Raw genomic sequence first — 21,062 nt, 5'->3', positions numbered from 1 at the left:
AATATTATATGTCTTACAACTGATTAGGTGGGGAAGATGATTATGTCTTCTTACAACTCCCTAGGGTCCAAATAACACAATACAATGATTTACAAATATCCATATCAGTTTAAGTTCAAGCAGTAGTTTTGTTTAAACCCACTATATAGTGCAAATATCCATATCGGTTTAAGTTCATGCAGTAGTTTTGTTTAAAACCCACTATATAGTGCTACATTGCTCAGAATTTGAAAATAAATGCTTCTCACAACTCCCCAAGGTGCAAGGAACAAGTTGTAGTGCTTGGCCAAACATCATGAGCCGTTTTGATCCACAAAATAACTTTATTTAGAACTGTTACATAAACCTAAGCAACTTAGGATACACATTTGGGCAATCTAATAATACGGTTAGATCCCTGGCATAGTGTAGCAACAAGGCGCTTAGGAGATTAACTAAAGGTTCGAATTCTAATTATGATATAATAAAATTAGCATTGTACGATAATTTCTTCTAGTGGAATGAAAAACCTTGGACATTGACTATTGGACAAGGATCCACTTATATTTCCGGATTTGGCTGGTGGGCAAACCAAAGGGACGATCATCCACCTTTAGAATTAGTTAAATCTGAACATCTGAATTATAAAAAAAAATTACGATTAGATCCTATAGAATTGTAAGATATATTAATTTTTGACACCTGAACAATTTAGATTCATATAACCAATAATACAGTTAGATCTTATGTAAAATGTATTAATCTTTGACTCCTAAACAGCCTAGGCCCATATAGGTGTTTTGGAATTTATAAACCCTAAAATGATATCATTGGGACAATTTAAAATCCTAAACCATATAAAGCATCAAGCTAGTAAGCAAACCTCTTTTTTTTTAAAAAAATCATAAATTTCCACCGAACCTTCGTGAGAGAGCATCCTTTTGATTATAAACGGGCAACAAAAACACTAAACAATTGACTATACAATAGAGATAACAACGCCCTTTTAATATTTCTACAACATAAACGTGGTTTCGATAATCATACAAAAAACGTGTTAATTTTTGCCCACGTTTTTTTTAATAGTGGATGCTACTTTTGACGTTTGAAATATACACCAATTTCAACTTTGAAAATGGTCAGTCATGAATTGAAGCATAACTAATCCACATTGATTTCGAATTTTATTTACTTGCCTCGATCCGCCCAATCGAATCAATTTGAATACTCGGAATCTTAAAACTATTCCGGTTACTACATGCACATGGCTTGTTAAAAATCTTGGTCGTCATTTTTTTCAACGTAGCTCTAACCAAAATCAACTAAAGAAAAATGTTAAAAACTTGAAAAGCATAATTTCCTTATTTTCATTAACTAAGAATTACGAGAGTAGTAGCATAATGATCTCATACTTTAAATCGAATTCTACAATTACAAAACAGAAAAAAAAAAACAGATGAGTCCATATCACTAATTAGCAGTGACAAAAGAACTACCACTAGAAATTGACATCAAAGTGAATAACATGGTTTCTTGGCAACAAGGCTGGTCACGGGCATGATCAGAGAAAAATAGCGCATTCAACGTCTAACATACAGTTTGCTGAGCTCGTCTACATTCCCAAAAGTAGGCTTTCATCTTCATTCTACTATCAACATGGCACTAATTATTTGCGTGATCATCCATGTGTCGACAATAAAAATCAGGGATTTTATACTTGGAAGTAGCTTAGTGATCATCCCGATACTCTGGGTTCTCTTTCAGGATTACAAACCCTTCCAGCACCGGCGAGAGTGGAATGTATCTGCATAATATTTCCAGTATCGCATTGATAAATCCTAATTAATGTGATTTAAGGGCAGAGGACTTAGGGTTATCAAATTTATACTTTTCAGTAGCTAGTTCGGCACGGTCTCCAGCAGCAAGCAAGACGGGTGTAGAATGTGTCTGGAAACCTGTTATTGTTTTAGGTCGACCTGCCTGACCCACCACGTCAACAGCCTGACCAACCCGTACAGGAACAGAAATGGGCTTCAGATTCTCATCCACAGTCATCAGCATTCGTGGCTGCATGAACAAAATGAGTGAAACTAAGGATCAAAACAGACCCTATATCCCTTTTGTACAACTGTAGTATGATACAAGAAATAAAGGTCCCCAAGCTATACCTGCATGGCTAATACAAGAATGTATAACATGTAATGATATTTCCCCAGGATGATAGACTTCAAATCCAGGCAAGCATACAAAACAGTAACAAGTCCAGCAAGTGCCGTCCTGCACCAGTAGTAGTGAACATTTCAGCCACATATTAGAAACTGAAAATGAAAGGAAGAAAAGAACTTACGGCGATAATAAAAACCGATCAGAGTGATAGGGAGAAAGAGTTAGTAAACCCTTCCCCATATGCACGAGGCCTTGAGCAATTCTAACCTGCATCCATATCGTTGAACCTTCATGTAATCTGAAGAAGCATAAGATGAACCAAGGAAAATTAGGTGGGTAAAAACAGCTTACACAAAAGAGGTGGCCAGCTTCTTTATAGTAATAACTTGAAAGACCACGAAGCATGCCAGCAATCCGAGCATTGTTTGTCCCTGCACCTATTAACCCCAGTGAAATAATTGCTGCCTGCAGATGGAAGTTAGCAACATCAATCAGGTAGCCACTAAATGGTTCTACATCTTATTTTTCACTTCAGTGGAAGGAGAAAGCTTTTAAGTGGCCATACCATTGACACATCATTGTCTGTATCATGACTTAGTCTGCTAAGTGTGTCCATGACATTTACCTGATCAAAACATGAATCACGCAGCAGTTTGTAAAAATACATTAAGAAAGATATGAGCAAAATCATCATCTATAAGGGAATATTATCAAACAACAGCATCCAGGGACAAATTTTCTAATTAAATGCTCCCTTTTGCATCTAAATCAAGTTAGTACAAGTCAAATAAATAGTCTTGGAGAAAGAAAATAGTATACCTTGGGATTAGAAATACAAAGCAGGCCAAGTGCCAGGGGCACTGCCCGTCTAATGTTTTGCTCTCCATATTGCAAAAGATGCTCCAATGATCGAATAGACATCTCAAGGCCTAGTTCTTCAGCCATTGCAATAAGTGCAATTCCAAGGACAGCAGGACCCTGATAGTTCTCACCTTTCTCAAGATGTTGAGCACAGTACGCAAGGAGCTTTTGGACCTGTAGGACAGGCAGGGTGGGTAAAACTATTATGTACCTTCATTAAAAGGGGCAGTTAATGTTTAAAGATAACACCTTGAGAACATTCCCAGTTCCAGCATATGCCAAAGACAGCAAAGTGACGTCAGCATATTTCCTGATTTTCTCATTAAATGTTTTTGACACTTCAGCAGTAGCCTCAACATTATCCTGTTAGAACAAGTTTCAAGGGGTGGTTTAAACATAATCGGAATCCCTGAAGCTGCAGGGGAAGTGAAAAGATAACTGGAAACTTCTGCAGAAATGGCATTTAATTCATCAACATAATAACCACAAAATGAGGGGGAAAATATCTAACTGATGATAGAATCCTGGAAGTGATAACCATGTCATTTCAAGCAAGGTTTGAAATCTCGTGCCGTATCGGACGATACGCACGAAATTTTTCGTTCCGACGAGCCACCGGCACCGGCACAGCGCCGGCACACGAAATCCGGCCGGGAACGCCGCCGGAGGCGTCGCCCGGGCTCGGCGACGGCTCCGGAGGCGTCGCGCGGCCTCGGCGACGTCTCCGGAGGCGTCACGAGGCTTCGGCGACGCCGCCGGAGGCGCCGCCCGGGGCCGGCGACGCCGCCGGAAGCGCCGCCCGGGGCCGGCGACGCCGCCGGAGGAGCCTCCCGGGGCCGGCGACGCCGCTGGGCCCGGTGATCGTTCCGCGCCGGCCGCGATCGCGCCCCCGCGCGATCGCGCGATTTTGTTTTTTTTTCTGATTAAAACTATAGGTTTAATTAGGATTTTAATAATTAACTCCTAGCTATAGTTTAAAATTATAATTTAGGTAGTTTAAATAGGCTTTATTAAAACCTATAAAATTATCAAAAAAATTTTATTTTTATTTTTAAATATTTAGATTAAATTTTTTATTTTAATTAATATATTTTATATTTTAAAAATACCGAAACTATACCGGCACGGTACGATACGGTACCGAAACTGTATCGTTCCGGTCCAGGACCGAAACTCCGGCACGGCTCGATATTTTAAACCTTGATTTCAAGAAAGGTTAACAAATTTGCTAGCAAGATTTCAACTACAATTTGAAGCTGACAGTTAAACAGTTATATGCAGTTGGCGGGGTGTGAATATTGTTGTTTATTTTATGGTTGCAAGACTAATGCAAGCTAGCAAACTTATTACTTATCTAACAAAATTAGAAATTTTCTAACAAAAGAAAATGAATAGATCTCCCCAACTTATAACGAGGCAATTCATCAAAAACAAGATTATCTCTAGTAAGGCACCTCCTTTGCTTGGAAGTCTGATATTATCTAGAAATGCATCAACATATGCCAAATTGAGCCATGTGCAAATCCAACTTCTGATTGAGGGAATTCACAAAGGACTGCAGAAATATAGCACTAAACTTTCTGCCTTGAATGAAAAAAAATATAGATCAGTTGTTCATCAAACAAGATGGTGGTAGCAACCAAATATCTCCTGTGCTAATTCAATATCATTATTAAGTGCAATTATCCAGCACAATGCCACAGCTATGATGACAAAGAAAAACTAATTCAAACCACATAAAATCAAGAGAACAAGAAATAACAAACAGGCATTTGGTTCCCTGTCTATACCTGTTTTCCAAGATATAAAAGGGCAAGAGCAACAGGAAGAAGTCGAGTCAGAGGTTCACCCAATTCAGTATCTGATCGTTCCATCAAAGCCAAAATGATAGACTGAGCAATCTCTTCATTGCAAGAACCAACATATACTAGCCCCAGGCTAATAGCAGAAAACACGAGAACCTCCAGAGATGTTTTTGGGTCCCCCAAAATTTGTGACAGACGAATCCGAAGCTGGAATAACCAAAATTATCTCAGTAACATAACATAGAAACTAAACCACACTGATAGGAACCATTCTTGAGATCTACCTCATCCTTCTGGGAGCCAGCATATGCAATGCCAAGACCAAGTATAGCGCCGATTAAGATGGTGGTGTCCTCTTTGTTAAGATAGTCAATCAAAAGGGCCAATGCCTGAAAGACAAGCAGCACACAATAGTAACATATCCACCTAGTGAACTACTGTATATATGAAGTGCTAAACAACTCCAAGCACATAATATTTGGTTATGCATAAATGAAACTCAACTTACAGGGTCACAGTCATTCTTTATACCACAGTTAACAATACCAACACCTAACAGAGCACCAGCGACAACATGGTTATCAGTACTATGCAAATATTTGTCAATTTGGGACAGTCCAAAGTCAACATCCCACAACAGAATCATTCCCTAGAAAGTGATGTAAGGATAGTCAAAGACAAATCAACTTCAGAAATACATGATGACTAATAAGGAGAAAAACTATACCAAGCTTGCTGCCGCACTGGCCTTCCCATGTTCCTTATTCTTGAATAGCCAAGTACCAGAAGATCCACTTGAAGATTCTGATGGGACCGTCATCAATTTATCCTGAAAATAAAATAAAATAAATTGTACAAATGCTCCATCACACCATAAGAAATTCCTAAATGAAATTCCCAAATTACCTGTCCGAATCCTGCATTTACAAATGCATTAACAAAAGTAGCTGCTAGATTTTGTCTTGCTGAATCAATGCTAGTACTACCGCTTGCACGGCCATCAATCAGGTGTATCTAAATACACATTGCATAAGATAATGGAACCAACAAAAAACAGATATTATAAATACTACCACAGATATGCACAAGACAAGCTTGCAATGCACTTAGCTCTTTTCTTGTATTTTTTATATCTATTTTAAATTATCTGATATATCATATACCATATCTTCCATCAAAGAATTTCTACTTATGTACAAAAGATTACCAGATTGAGATACATTTTCTATCAGAAGACAGAGACATCATCAAAACAATGGATACCTCCATATCTAGTGGTGTACTCCCAAACATAAAATAAATAAATACATAATAAATAAATATTCACCAATAATCTCTCAGTGATTAGAAACACAAAAAATGGAAAATAATTTAACATCCTTGATAATTTTACAACAAGAAACATATTGAATTCATAACAGAATATTTTGAGAGAAGAATTAAAAAATGCCCAAGCATAGCACCTTATATATGTCTTCTGGAGATTTGGGTTCCATAACTTCAATGTCTCGGGCAAGAGCAAGGTAGCCTTCACTCAATTTAACATTATTGACAATCTCCTGCAGGGCTTCTCTGTCATCATAATCTGGAGCTACATCTTCATCAAGTTCCAAAACTAAACCCTGTGATGAAATTACTCAAAAATGACATCATTCCACATATTGGACCAGTTGAATTAGGAATACAAAAAAAAAATCAAAATTTTCCTCTTAAACAGAGCAAATAAAAAATCATCTTGACCCAATAAAGCATAAGCTGTATCATGTACAAAGGACTGTATAAATTATGTTAGCAAACATTTGAGAGTTAACCTCAACAGTGAAAGCTATTATGACAAGGCTTACATGACGAGATATAATATAAGAAAATTGCTTCTTCAGGAGAAGATCAGTTGTTGACATGTAGATCTGCTTCACATACTGTCACAAGAGAATTTCATTAGCAAAACTCAAAAAATTAGAATAAAACAGCATGAATGGTGTGAGCATACTTGGGTGTTATCAAGAAAGAGTGCAATTCGTAATGCACTTGCATAATCCTTGAACTTAATATATATTGTATATGCTATATCCAAAGCTAGGATATCATCTGGGCTTGGAAGATAGCTGAAAAATGCCATCAAACATCAGATCAGATAGTTTGGTTTGCAAAAGTTACGAAACATTGCCGACACATTAAAACAAGGATATGCCATTTCATTGTCCATGAATCAGGTGCATTAGACATGACATGAAGCTAACAACCGACATAGAGGGACTAGAGTAAGCTTGGGTATTATATAGCCCTCCATCTTTATCCATCATAATCAACTCCTAAATCACATATGTGCCAAACATTCATCCAGAAACTGAGTTAAGCAAAGTACTAGTACACACCAAGTTGTCATGCTCATGCCAACAAATGAAAATTAGCATATGCTTTCTCATAAAAAGGACTGATCCAATATAGCACATGTTACAACTACAAAAGAATATAAATCATACCTAGATGAACTTGTGAGGTACAGACATGCTCGTTTGTAGTTTGTAGCATCTACATGCTCAACTAGCAAGTCAACATCTTCCACCTAAAAGAGGAAAAAATATATATAAAAAAAAGAAATGAGTGGAGAAGAGGAATGAAAAGTACAGGCATACCTCCATCAGAAGATCTACAGCTTCTGGCTCAGCATTATGCTGCACGAGTAATTATTAGAAAAAAAAAACCCAACAGTTTAACAAAAGCTACATAAAGAAACTATAAACTAAACATAAGAACATTCAAACATCAGCAAAGGACAAAAAATGAACTAGAACAAATGATCAGTAAAGCTTAACAGTAGAAGATACTTGTATAATGCATACCTTCATGTGAAATGCTACAATTTGTTGCACAAGTTCCATCAATGCATCTAAAGGCGTGTCATCATACTGTATGGGAAGGGATAAATTATGATTTATTAATGAAGAACAAACTGATTATCAGAAGAGCAAGTCTGCACCAGTTTACGTTTGTGATACGTGAGATGTTAGAAAAAATATGCCAACATATAAATAGTACAAATAATAGCTTAAAACATGCATTTTTGAGAGTTCAAACTCTCATGCAGTTTTAACCATTCTAACAAAATAGCAAAACTACTGGCCTAATTCACAACAGAACTATAAGTAAATATAGGAGAGCCCATAACGTTAACTACATATGACACTACATAATTACTGAGGCAATCTGAAATTTGAGGATCAATTTAGTTTTCCTTTAAAATTTTTAGTTTAAAAATATTTATATTTTTTTAAATTTTAAGGTTGTTTAAATTTCTAAAAATGTTTGTTATAGGCTTTTTAGGGATATGATAGGTCATTCTTTTTTTAAAAATGATCTTATTGACAATATATAAAAGGGGTTAACATCCCTCTTACTCATTATATTATGTTTCAGTTTAATAATATTGTACCCTTCGATGAGTTGAGAGTTTGAATTGTTTATTTTTTATGTTGCACCAAATGGTATCATATGAAATAGAATTGATTCTTCAAATAACTTTGATTTTCCCTTCATATACCTATAGCTCCATGAATTGTTGGAACTCCCATTGATTGTTACATTATCATATGTTTAGAGAAAAAATGTTATAAGTTATTTCCCTGCAAATGATAATCAATATAGGCCTCAACATATTAGGGAGAACCCCTGTTTATCTAGAAGAATGAATGCTGATATTGTTTAATTAATTGATTGAAACAGAAGTCTCCCTTGACTATTATTCATGACATGAACCTTGTCGAATGAGCACAATTTACCTTTTTTTTTTTTTGAAAAGAGTTGCTAAAAAATTTTTGATGAAGTGTTCAAGCTAAACCACCTATCAAATATATTTTCCAGTTTTAAATGATGAACTGTCCTACAAGTTTACAAGGCTAAAAATATCATAGTTAAAATTGAAAAACACCAGTCACAATTTGAAAATTTATGCACACATTGAAATACTAGCAAAGAAGTAATCCTTTAAAAAAAAAAAAAATGCAGTCCGATGCACAAAGTCCCCCCAATACGGAGTACCGAGGAAGGGTCTATTATATGCAGTCTTACCCTGCTTTGCAAGAGATTGTTTTCGAGATTCGAACTCATGTTCTCTAGGTCACACAACAATAACTTTACTGTTGCGCCAAAGCTACCCTTCAAAGAAGTAATCCTTTGATTCATTATATTTCTTAGACCACAAATTCATATAGAATTATACTTATTTTCATTTACTTCAATAGAGGATGTCTATTATACATACAAACAGATTAAATACAACTTTAGACGTAAGAAAAGTTTAGAGAATGAAACTATTCTACACCTACATATCACAAGCACTCGATGTCAAGTTAAAAGGGCAGCCAAACGGTTGGATACCACCTTAAGAAGTTTAGAGAATGAAGACTATTCTACGACCAAAAGCTTTTGATGTCAAGTTAAAAGAAAATAGGTTACAAAAAGGTGGTGCCAACTTTGGAAACAATACCCAAATCTCCCACCTTACCTAAAATTCATGAATTTGATATCAAACTACAAGACTTCACCTAAATCCTTTATTAACTTAACCACAGAGGATCTTTCTAATAACTTGACCTTAAATGACTCCATTGATGACCTGGTTTTAGGAGTTCCCTTAATGCGAACTCTGAAAGATCCCCCCTCCTCTCCCCCTAAAGAAAAAAAATTATTATATAGCTAGTAGAATTCTTGTTGTATTTAATGACCACTCTTCCAAGATTGATGTGTTAAGTATTGATTTTTATAAATAAAAAAATATATCAAATTTAAATTTTGCTAAAAATTTAAAATTGACAAAAAAAATCAAATCAAAACGGTAAACACGAGATTTGAGGTTCGAATTAAAGTCTAATTAGGTTCAGATTGAATTCATTGAGTAGGTGCAAAGATAAAGATCACGTAGGTTTAAACCATGGTTGATTTGGATTTGATTTGGCCAAATTATGGCCAAACAAATTTTGAATGGGTTAAATCGGTTTGATTGATTTAAAACAAATTAGAAAATCTTTTATTTTCTCTCTCTTTTTTTCTTCCACGTATGCAACAATTGTCGCACGCCACACTCCTCCTTTCCACACACCTTGCTCTCTTCTTTCTTTGTCTTTTTATTCTCCTTCCAACCAACAGCAACAGATCTGATCTTCTTGCTGTTTTCTTAGCGACATGCCAACAGCCCTATTTCCTCTTTTCCCGCCAACAATAGTTGGCAACTCCTTCCTTCCAGTTATTGCTATCAACACCTCAAGAGAGAATAAGAGGAAAAACCACAACTAGCACCTCAACCCTTCAGTATCCTCGTTTAATGAGATTATTGTTTGTACAACGACCAATTGAAGGTAACAATTGGTAAATAAGTATTTATTAATATCAAGAAATAATTTATTAATTTGGACTAATTACGATTGGCTCGAGCATCTAGTATCAACAAAATGCCTCTGTTGTTCTATTAGACAAAAGAAAGTTACAATGTATATATTTTATTTTATTAGCCTTCTATTTAGGTTGGTTAAATAAATTTTTTATTCAATAGTAGTGATGGGTGTGGTGGAGAAATTGGGATTATATCAAGATAGCGAGATCACAATTTGATTCGTCTTGTGCTAGTATGTTATTAGATATTTATCTTGAGTTCTAAGTTATTTTCGTATTGTACTTGTAGATATGAGTTCAAGTGATGCAGGTTGATATGCTAACACTCGAAGCTTTTTGTTGTTCATAGAGATGGGTAAATTCTATCCTTTGACTTGTATACATTTCCTTAAGCATGAATAAATAGATAACATGCTTGTATAATTGTTTTTGAAAAAAAAGATTAAAATAATATTTAAAATAGTGAAATGGATTGTCAAATAATTAAATTATTGAAGGGTTTATTTAGGTTGGTTAAATAAATTTGTTATTCGATAGTAGTGACGAGTATTGTGGAGAAATTAGGATTATATCAAGATAGTGAAATTACGATTTGATCCGTCTTGTGCTACTATGTTATTAGATATTTATCTTGAGTTCTAAGTTATTTTCGTATTGTCCTTGTAGATACAAGTTCAAGTGATGCAGGTTGATATGCTAACACTCGAAGTTTTTTATTGTACATAGAGATAGGTAAATTCTATCCTTTGACTTGTATACATTTCCTTGTGCATGAATAAATAGATAACATGCTTTTATAATTATTTTTGAAAAAAGAGATTAAAATAATATTTAAAATAGTGAAATGGATTGTCAAATAATTAAATTATTGAAGAGTAAAATTTGATGTTATTTCATGTTCACATGTGGGATTCACATGGAAATTGCAATGGGAAGAATTCAGAAATTAAAATAAATAATTCTAAATTACACTTCAATTGATACCTACTTTTAGATTGCTTAACCTTTCATACTATTTGATGTTCGAGATGTTGATATTTTAGCTTCGTATTCCATAACTTTCATCTGCATATCCTATGATGATGCTTAGTTCAATTAACATTATTTTATATCAAAACATAATTTAGATTGGTCATTCAAACTAACAGATATGATGAAGATTCAAACTATAAACACTATGATCAAGAAAACTAATAGTAAAATAATAAAGATGTGTTAAATAGAAGAAAGAAATACTAAAAAGTGAAAATTCTAAATCTAACGTTATACGAGAGTACTTGACTGCCACATGATTTGTGGTGGCGAGCTGGACAGTATTTATTTGTGTGATGACACATTATTGTTATGTTCCACAAGTGAGAGGGTTTTAGTTCATATGTCAGATGACATTATTACACTCTACGAACGATAGCTTACCAACTTCTCATTGGTGACAACTATGAATGCTAATACTTACATCATATGTGGCATTTATATATGTTGATATTTATACCATTAATGCCGTTTATACATGCTCACTAAATAATGATAATTAAAAGTTATCTTAATTGATGATAAAAGATAACAATTTAGAAATGATAGTTGTAACTCCAAACATTGATAAACATATAAAATAAAAAAGTGAATCATTATAAATATATTTAATATTTCTATATCCATATATGTACAAGCTAAAAAACCTAAAGAAATAGCTAAAGTTGTAATGTGGAATAGTGATCGACTTTAGTTCCTTAACCTCTTAAATAAAATTAAATTGATACATATCTTTCCCAATTACCCACTTAGAAACCTGTTTGCCTTTTTAAACCTTCAATTTTGTAGGCACAGACACTCATGATATTATAGTTGATTTTGACTTGAATATAAAGTTGCTCGGAAATCTCGACCACCTGATTTTTTATTTGAGTTTTATTTTGATGTATTTCCATTCTACTCATTCGATCTTCTGTTTATATGATTCTGTTATCTATGTAGTAAAGCTGCTTAGATAAATATAAAATTAGTTAAATTCTTGGTTGTCCTATTCATATAACTTTTAGTTCTCTTTTATTACAATATCACCGAATTGTGTACCTCTTGGTGAGTGGGAATTAGACCCATAGGGCATACCATGATGAACCTTTAATTACATCCTTAATGACCCTTTACTCAGCCTATAAAGAGCTCCTAAATAATCTTTTACTCTAGCTTCCTAAAAAAGCCCCTTGAGGATCCTCTTGATAATTCTCTATTTGATCTTTCACTTGGACCTTCTAAAGAACCCTTTGTAAATTTCTTAGATTATCCTTTGCTTAGGCCTTTTGGGAAGCCCTTTGATGAGTCACTGCAATTAAAAAAAGTTCACATGCTTTGAATATAATCTATAAAATTGCATATAGCTGTTGTAGTAAAGCATCTATAGATATCTATTGAGTTTAATACTCGTTACCACATTAAAACATCTACAAATGATGTGTTGAGTTTAATACTCATTAACATATTAAGTTTCTTTGCCTACTTTTATCCACGGAACTAACAATTCTACTCTATATGAGAGAACACATGTCGATACCAAAAGGATTGAGTTGCGTAAAGGATTAAGTTGAGTAATGATTATTATAAAAAAAAATTGTTGATCTACCCTATGGAGGCAACAATGTCTACACCTATGTATCCAATAGCCCAAAAATCTCATAGGGTCTTATATACAAAAATTTAAAATTAACGCATGGGCTTTTTTTTAAAACTACTCAATTTTAAAATTAAAGAGTATGCCAAAAGAAATTAAGAGACTCTACCTTTGCATATTTACTTTACAACCTCTAGATTATAGACTTCTACCTCTAGATCAGAAACAATATTTTTGACTTGTTAGAAGGAGGAACTATTGGTGCATTAATGTTTCCAAATGGTCAAGTTTAACTAGGTTATTTGACTTGATGTATTTGATAAATAGTTTAAGTTAGCTTTATCTTTTTTTTTTTATGTGTGCAGCAACGGTTGAGTTGTACTTGAGTTTCAGTCTTTGACCGAAATGATATTATTTCAATATCGTGCCAATATTTCGATGCATGATGTCAGTAACGGATTGCAGTTGTTGTGCCAAGTATGATTTTAAATCTTGTACCATGTCAGACAAAATAGTCGAAACATATCATTTCACTAAATTATCGAAACTCGATACCACTCGGCATGGACAATGTCTCCTTCCTTTGCTTTATCTCCTTCCTCTTTCAACCTTCAATTTGTCACGAGCACCAAGCATCAAAGTGTTGGCATGATACAAGAATAGTCTTTCCGATCAAAAATCAAAACAATAACATAGCTCAAGATTTTAAACCTTAGTGTCAAGTTGTATCGAGTTTCGATGATTTATCAGAATGATGTGTTTCGACCGTTTCGCCCGACACGATACCAAATTTCAAAGCATGGTGTACAGGTTAAAGTGCTCACAACTCAATATAGTTGAGTTATAATGAATAAATACGATCAAGTTGGATGGTTTGTACTTGATGGCTTAGAGATCAATAACGAAATAGACTCAAAGATGATCAAAGAAAGATGATAGATGACTTTTGAGGGACTTAAAATTATTGACGAGGTAAACTCTAGGTTAGAATCATAGTATAACTGCTAATTTAATAGTTTAATAACCTGTAACAAGGTGAGCTCATAGATGATCGACAAAGGATGACGTAGAGCATCCAATGGACTAAAAATTCCTACTATGGCATACTCTAGGGCAATCTAATAGGAAGTGCACTTTATAGATGAATAATGAATGATGGCATATTGAATCAAATTTGTAAGGCTTAATGCATCTAAGGGACCGAGGATTTATCACAAGACGAACTTGAGGGCAATGTAAAGCATCAATAAGGTTAAAAACCTAAAAGCAATGTGACTTGAAAGATTACAAGATGTGATCTTGAGGTTTATGCTTTTGTGCATGATGTGAATGACTAGTTAATGTCCTAGACTACCTAGTGACTTGGAGAACCTTAGTTGCAAGGGTCAAGTTGAAATTTCTGAGCAAATTCAGTTGATTAGAAGTGAGACTTAGTTGAATAGTGTTCAATCAACCCTAGTAGATTTAACACAAGAGTTGAGAGAACTAAATGTTTATGTTTAGGCTCTAAGCAAGCAGATTTGGATCTAGTTGACAAGATAGTCGATTGAACATGAATTCTAATTGATTGCCTAAAGAGCCATTGGCTACTCAATAGCTAGAATTGTTTGAATAGTTAACTAGAGCTTTTTTTTAAAATCATCTATCGATGGGGAAAAAAGAGGCATTGAAACCTCTTCTATATAAGCATCGGAGGTTGTTTGGAAGGTAAAGGTGTACAAAATTGATTAAGATTTTATTGTGACCACCTCTTTGTAAATTTTCTCTTCTTTGCTTATACTATCATTTTATAAAATAGATACTTGTATGAGGCTTAATCTGTCACCATTTACTCACCCTCCCTATAGATGAGATCAACCAAACCATTAGTGATCCTATGATCACCCAAGTTCTCTTAAAGAGACTACTTAGGAAAGGATAAAAAGAAATAATGCTCAATGAACTTCTCAAAACAATACAATTATGCTTAGAAAACAACAACCAAAGAAAGTGCTAACAATTTACCTAAAGTTGACTCTTAAAGTTGAAGAGTCGAATTCTCTTTAATCGAGGAGAATGACATAGTCAAGATTGTGGATAAATTTAGGGTTTGCTTTAAAATTTTCAATTTTATTTTATTTAAAAATTATTTTAAATTTTAAAGTTGTTTAAATTTCTGAACAAATTTGTTATAGGTTTTTTTAAGGATAAGCTAAGTTATTATTTTACAAAAAAATTTGATCTTGTTGACACTTTACAAAGGGTAAGGAACCCTTGCAATTATCATCATTCATTTTAATAATATAGTCCTCTCCTTGAGAGTTTAAGATGTTTTTTGCAGTGTCATTTTTCATATTACACTAATTACAAAACTAAATAAACAACACTAGGAACTTAGCATAGATTCTTGGTGAAGTAAAAAATTAGCCTTTGCACCCTACTTTCAAGTGTTGACCAATATTGGTCAGCTTGACCAAACTGTATTGTTCTGATTTAATACATCGGATAGGTAAAGGTCATTGTACCACATACAAATGTAATTGCAATAGTAAGCTTGTCTAGGTTGGTATCATTGAATAATAACTAAGACAAGAAGATTTTCATTCCATGAACCCTTCGACTCTGTCAGTTAATCAATTAAAGGAGATGAAATGCTAAAACAAGATGAGGGAAAGAGAAGATACACCAATTAAAGCACCCACAGTAGCACAAACTGACACTAGAATCAACGAAATCGAGATATATTCACATCTTGCACTAGCAATTTCAATGTTACTGCAAGCTCAAAGGCCAATAGTTAAATAAGAAATATTTATGGACATGGAAAAAAAATCAATTCCAATTATTTAATATAGGTCCTAGAAAGTCATGAGATTAATCTTAGAAAAGATGCTCCAAGAACTAATGCGTCAATTTGATGTAGAAAGCTAAACCATTAGCCAATGTTGATATTTTTATAACTTGTTGCTGCAAAATTTTAATTCAATTACCTTTGTAATTTCTATGAGATAATATTTAAAAATGATTTGAAACATGCTGAAGAGTTGAGTGTTAGCAGGGGATGGTACCAAAGTTGTACCATTCTGATTGAGACTGAAACTAACACAAAACAATACTTTAAATGCTTCATACAAAGACTACATAATCCTGCAGTAATAAGATAGGAATAAAATTCTAAGCAAGGACAACAAATAAGTGCATCATACTAGTATCTTATCATGAATAACCATCACCCTTGTTTTCTTTTAATAAAGACAAAGGAACCACTAAGTTCCATTTCAGAGTCCTCAAAACATGGTGAATATAAATCACCAATTGAATCATATAACAAAATATGTCCTAATTGCAGAAAAGTGATTAAGAGATAGAGCCTAACCTGCCGCTTTGCAAACTCTTGAGCAATTTCACCAGCTAGATTTCTGCCAGATGGCATAGCATTAATATAGACAAGGAAAATCAATAGCACCAAACAATTAATAAAGATACAGCTACACAGCAATTGGTTTCTTCACACCTGTATTTAAATTCCAATAAGGATTCACACTCTCACCAACATTAGGTTTACAGCATGAGATTGTCAAATTGATATTATTCATTAAACAACAATTTAATCATAGTGGTCAAACTCAGTGTTAGGATCAAGATTGGAATCAGATTAACAAAGAATCTAAGTGTCAGTTAAATCAAATAAGGCAAGATCAATTGGATCAAAATTAACAGGGAAATAAAAAATATAAAAAAGATATAATAAAATTATTTTGTATACGAAACTACAATAGATGTTCTAAAATCTTTAAAAGAATGTCTGGTATATGTCATTAAATATCCAATTATTAGTATGCATCATAAACATAATATCATATTTATTAATATATAAATCAATGCATAATAAAAATATATAATAAACAATAATAAAATCATGTTTTTATATAGATTACTTGATAGCAGTAGATTGTTGATACATTTTCAATAAAAGTGTTATTACTTAATATTCAATTATATAGGGTTAGTCAGCTCTCTAAACTACATTCAAATTTAGTTTTTAGAAGGATAATTCTGCATCATTGTTGATCAAGGAAAATTTTTGCATTCTCTCACAATCCATAATAACCTCTCAATCTATAATAACAACACTTGATCAAAAGTGGGTGAGAGAGATAACCAAGGAGTTGTGTCTAACAAATAAAAGCAAGGTTCAATGAGTGATCCTCGATCTTATGGTGAATCAAAGCTAAGCAATTTAAGAGAGTAGCAAAGCCTCTCTCCTTCCCCTGCAAATTCTCTAATAACCAAGTTGGAATTAAAGGTAAAGTTAGATCAATGGAATTTTTCAAAGCCATCCTAGGGGATCAAATTTTACCTCAACTTTATCCATTTTCCTCACAATTTGCCTACATTCTAAACTCTATCAATTTCCTCATGTGACTAACTAATTTCTGGCTATTCTTTTTGAATTTTTAGTCTTTTTTTAAACTTTTTTTTTTTTTTGAGAAGCTGATTTCTCAAGATTTGGAACATCCATTGCTGATATTCATCCAACTAGACCCGTCCATATTGATATGGGCCGATTTTGCCAACTATGGTTTGAATTTTAAATCCTTGCATTTAATACTCATACAAACCTAGCACTTCACAAACAACATTAAGTTGATAGATGCAATATTGTCGCAATCAAATTAAGTCATAGTCCCATCTGGGCAACATATAAACCATGACCATAGATTATCTGAACAGTCTACAGCTTTGCTCACATAGTGTTAGAGCTGGTTTATAGCCTTCCAGAATTTATCATTCAGACTTGAATTACAGAAAAATATAGACATTTAATAAGTTTAGCATGTTAGATAATGGACCGACCATATTCATGATGGAGTGATAAACCAAAAGCATTAACTTAAGATCTGATACAAGAAATTGAAAATCATAAACACAATTCAACTTATAAATCAGAATGTAGTTTTAGAATAAAAAGAATGTTAAATTATTTTTTACCTCACATATTCGTGTCCCCATGAACCAATATCCCCTTCAGAACCTAATAGTCTGTACTTGAGGCTCTCCTACAGAAAATACAAATGGAAAATTTTCATATCACCTTGAGCATCACATAATAGATACCCAAAAATGTAATAAACAGCAGGGTCAATGCTCAATTGACATATTTATATCAACATGCAGTAGTCTATATCCAAGTATAAATACTATGCTTTCCAAACTTCTTATCTGACCAACTATGATTAAAACATCCACACCACACTATACATGAATGAAAATAAATTATTTGCAGAAAATTCACATAAAACAACAAGCAAAAGAGTTCTGGAAATCTAGAAATCCGAACCTGTGGGTGAAGAAAATCAATGTAACTTTAAAAAAAAATCACATACCCTCTCTCCTTCAGCAGACATTGTCAATGCCAAGACAGACAGTATATCCGCCAAATATTTCTGCAGTTCATACCACTGATAAGTTACTGCAGTTAAACTATGACCAAAAACATTAAGTGTGTGATCCATACAAATTACAAATTCAGTGAAGATAAGAAAAATGTATTAGACTTGTGGCTGACAAAAGTTGGCCTTCAAAGCCCACTACCACTCCAGCATGGTCTCAAAACATCTCATGCACCTAGATACATAATCAGACGAAGGCAATTTCTGCCATCAATAAAAAGTTTCCATTGATAATAGAACAGGTCAGAATGTAATCAGTAAAGTTTCCTCAGTTTTGAATCTTTCCTCCACCACTAGAAAATTTATAAAAAAAACATATAATCATCTTCCATTATTCAATCCAAGTGGCATATACAGTTATAGTTCCTATAGCATTCTCCAATTTAATGAATTTATTGTGCTCTATATATAATGTTTCCATCAATCAGTTTTTTTTTGTTTGGAACACATCGATTCAATGAGTGTTAGAAGTTATAGTCCAAGAACACTTTGTGCATCATTCTTCAATATACATTAAATCCTACTCATGGGAGTATTTTTCAATGTGCATTTAAGAAAAAGTCAAAAGTAATTAGCACAGATCAATAACTTAATTATCTGACTGCAGTACTATTTTTAGTCACAATCACCATCCATGGTAAACGTTAATTTTCACAATGCTGTGCTACTTAAAGTCGATTTATTTCCCAACAAAAGAACTTCTAATAATCTGGAATGTGAAGTATCGCAAGTGACAAACTTCACCTTTAAATCAGACTCTGGCATTGTCTCAAAATATGTTTTTAAAGTACCATAATGCGGACGTAAGAATTTCAGAGGCTTAGGAACAGACGTCATGGAGCTTGTCGCCGTTCTAATCTCCTGCCTGTTAAAAAGAGAATTTTTTAAGCAAATTTACCCAAATATAAAATTATTTCCAAGCCAGCCCATGGCAAACCTCATGCTCTCGAGGGCAAGCTTCTGCACACCCGGATCTGCGTCCTGGACCCTCTCCACATAGAGTTCGAGCTGCTGCTTTAACGCCAAATCCTCATCCGACTGCACAAATAACATTGATAAATGTCCGAAGACCGAATGATAAAGTTTTAACTAAGATAAAGTAGTTGGGGATCACCAGATCTTCTTCTTTTTTCTCGTCCTTCTTTTTTTTGTTATCCTTGACGGCAGGCTTGGAAGCGTCCGCGGGGGCAGAGGAGGAGCTGGGGTTGGCCATGGCGAGTGAGGACTAGGTGGGTGCGATCGAAACCCTAAACAGAGTACGCTCGCTCGATCAGGGAAGAAATGTAAAAACTATAAAAAGGATGGTTTGTTGCTTGGGTCACAAGCCAGTTGAGAACCAAAACGTCATAGGTTACTTGTGGGCCGCATGAATAATTCGGCCCGATTAACGATTCCCCGTTAATCCTGTAAAATACCTTCTCCTTTAAATAACTAAACTTATATTCTCCTCTTTATCTTATTTATAAAACTATTTAAAATCCACTAAAAGTATGTTGACTAAAGGTGGTTGAATAGTCATCAAATACATATAAATGTGATTCTATAAATTTTTGCTTGACGATAAGATCATAGAAAACAATTATACAAAAGAAATCACTCCTATACAATAGATGTAATATGGTTAGACAATTCCAAAACTTTTATTTCATACCCTATATTACTCTTGAAAAATATGTTAATTTTTTCCTTCTTAATTAACTATCGAAAGTAGAGAAATCTCTTATAATATAAGATTACATCAAGTAATACAAAAGAGCATAGACCAAAAAAAAAAGGTTTTATTGGTGTTTGATAAACTCTAATATGTCAACCTTCAAAGCCTTTTGAAGCTCTCCTTTTATAATTTTCAAATCCTACTGTAAGATTGTTCATCGCCTAATAGATAATTAGTTTATTGATATCAATAGATTATTTCTTTGCACTGTGATTGTTTGTCATGTAGAATAACTCCCGACTACTTTTCACATGGGCACTAATCGACTAAAAATTTTCTAACAATCGAAAATTTTCTCAATCACAAATAGAATTATTCTTTTCACTAGTCCATTGGATTTAGTCGACTATCTCATTTGACTAATCCATTAGACAACTAAAATATATATTCTAGATGATTACTAATCCCTTAAACTCTTGAATCCATTTGAGATATTGAATTTTTTAATAACTAGTCAACTAGTCTATATTAGTTGACTAGTAAACCATTATTATACTTTCTATGATCAAGTCCGCCTAATTGAATTTTACCTCACCCCCCACGGGTACAAATTACTTTACCCACACAGCTTGCTAGGGACTTACCCTTACATGATTTTATTTCGATGCTCCCTTCCTTAAGGCCCCACATCCTTTGTATGCAATTAAGTTCATGGCTTTATATATGTTATCTTTCATGTTTTTGCCTTTAAAGTTCGCTTCTTTTGATTGTCGTCCTTGCTGCCTCATTGCTCTACGTCTTGTCATCCTTTTCTAATCTCATTAGATCTCTTAAGACATTGAGCTATCAATTTAATCGTGCCAAGTCCATGTTGGGTTCCATAGCAAAATAAAACATGAAAACGCAACGGAAAAAGAATCCATCGAGGATCCATGTGAATTATAATTACTCGTTGTTGTAGAATATTACCTCTCGATGCACGAACCTTTAAGAATCTGGAGGATGAAGTTGATCTGAGTGTGATCAATATGTTCGCGCCTCTATGGTATTCACATGAGCATAGTCACCGCCCGTCTCACATGTTATTTCGAATGTATGAATTATCGAACAAAAAATTATAAACACTTACAATGATTTTTTATTGATCTTGTTCTTCATGCTTGTTGTCG

General features: G+C 33.8%; 1 protein-coding gene across 1 annotated transcript; it reads right to left on the bottom strand.

Moving 5' to 3' along the window:
• Positions 1–1,369: 1,369 nt before the first annotated feature.
• On the bottom strand, positions 1,370–19,525 carry LOC141829279 (26S proteasome non-ATPase regulatory subunit 2 homolog A-like). The gene is made up of 25 exons (XM_074716716.1): positions 19,354–19,525; positions 19,177–19,277; positions 18,984–19,104; positions 18,174–18,233; positions 17,779–17,846; positions 16,163–16,205; positions 7,655–7,720; positions 7,448–7,486; positions 7,295–7,377; positions 6,802–6,916; positions 6,656–6,730; positions 6,275–6,433; positions 5,718–5,825; positions 5,539–5,640; positions 5,320–5,460; positions 5,096–5,200; positions 4,797–5,018; positions 3,256–3,369; positions 2,965–3,180; positions 2,711–2,770; positions 2,497–2,610; positions 2,327–2,412; positions 2,148–2,256; positions 1,868–2,046; positions 1,370–1,783 (listed from the first exon to the last, which is right to left on the bottom strand). The coding sequence occupies exons 1-25, from the start codon at positions 19,450–19,452 to the stop codon at positions 1,708–1,710; spliced, it is 2,661 nt and encodes an 886-aa protein (XP_074572817.1). The 5' UTR covers positions 19,453–19,525; the 3' UTR covers positions 1,370–1,707.
• Positions 19,526–21,062: the final 1,537 nt, after the last annotated feature.

Source organism: Curcuma longa, chromosome 5, assembly GCF_044706935.1.
Source record: "Curcuma longa cultivar G26 ecotype Majalengka, Jawa Barat chromosome 5, ITB_CL_G26_1.1, whole genome shotgun sequence".
NCBI classification, from domain to species: Eukaryota; Viridiplantae; Streptophyta; class Magnoliopsida; order Zingiberales; family Zingiberaceae; genus Curcuma; species Curcuma longa.
The sequence above is the reverse complement of the archived record's forward strand: the minus strand, read 5'-3'. Positions and strand labels throughout refer to the sequence as shown.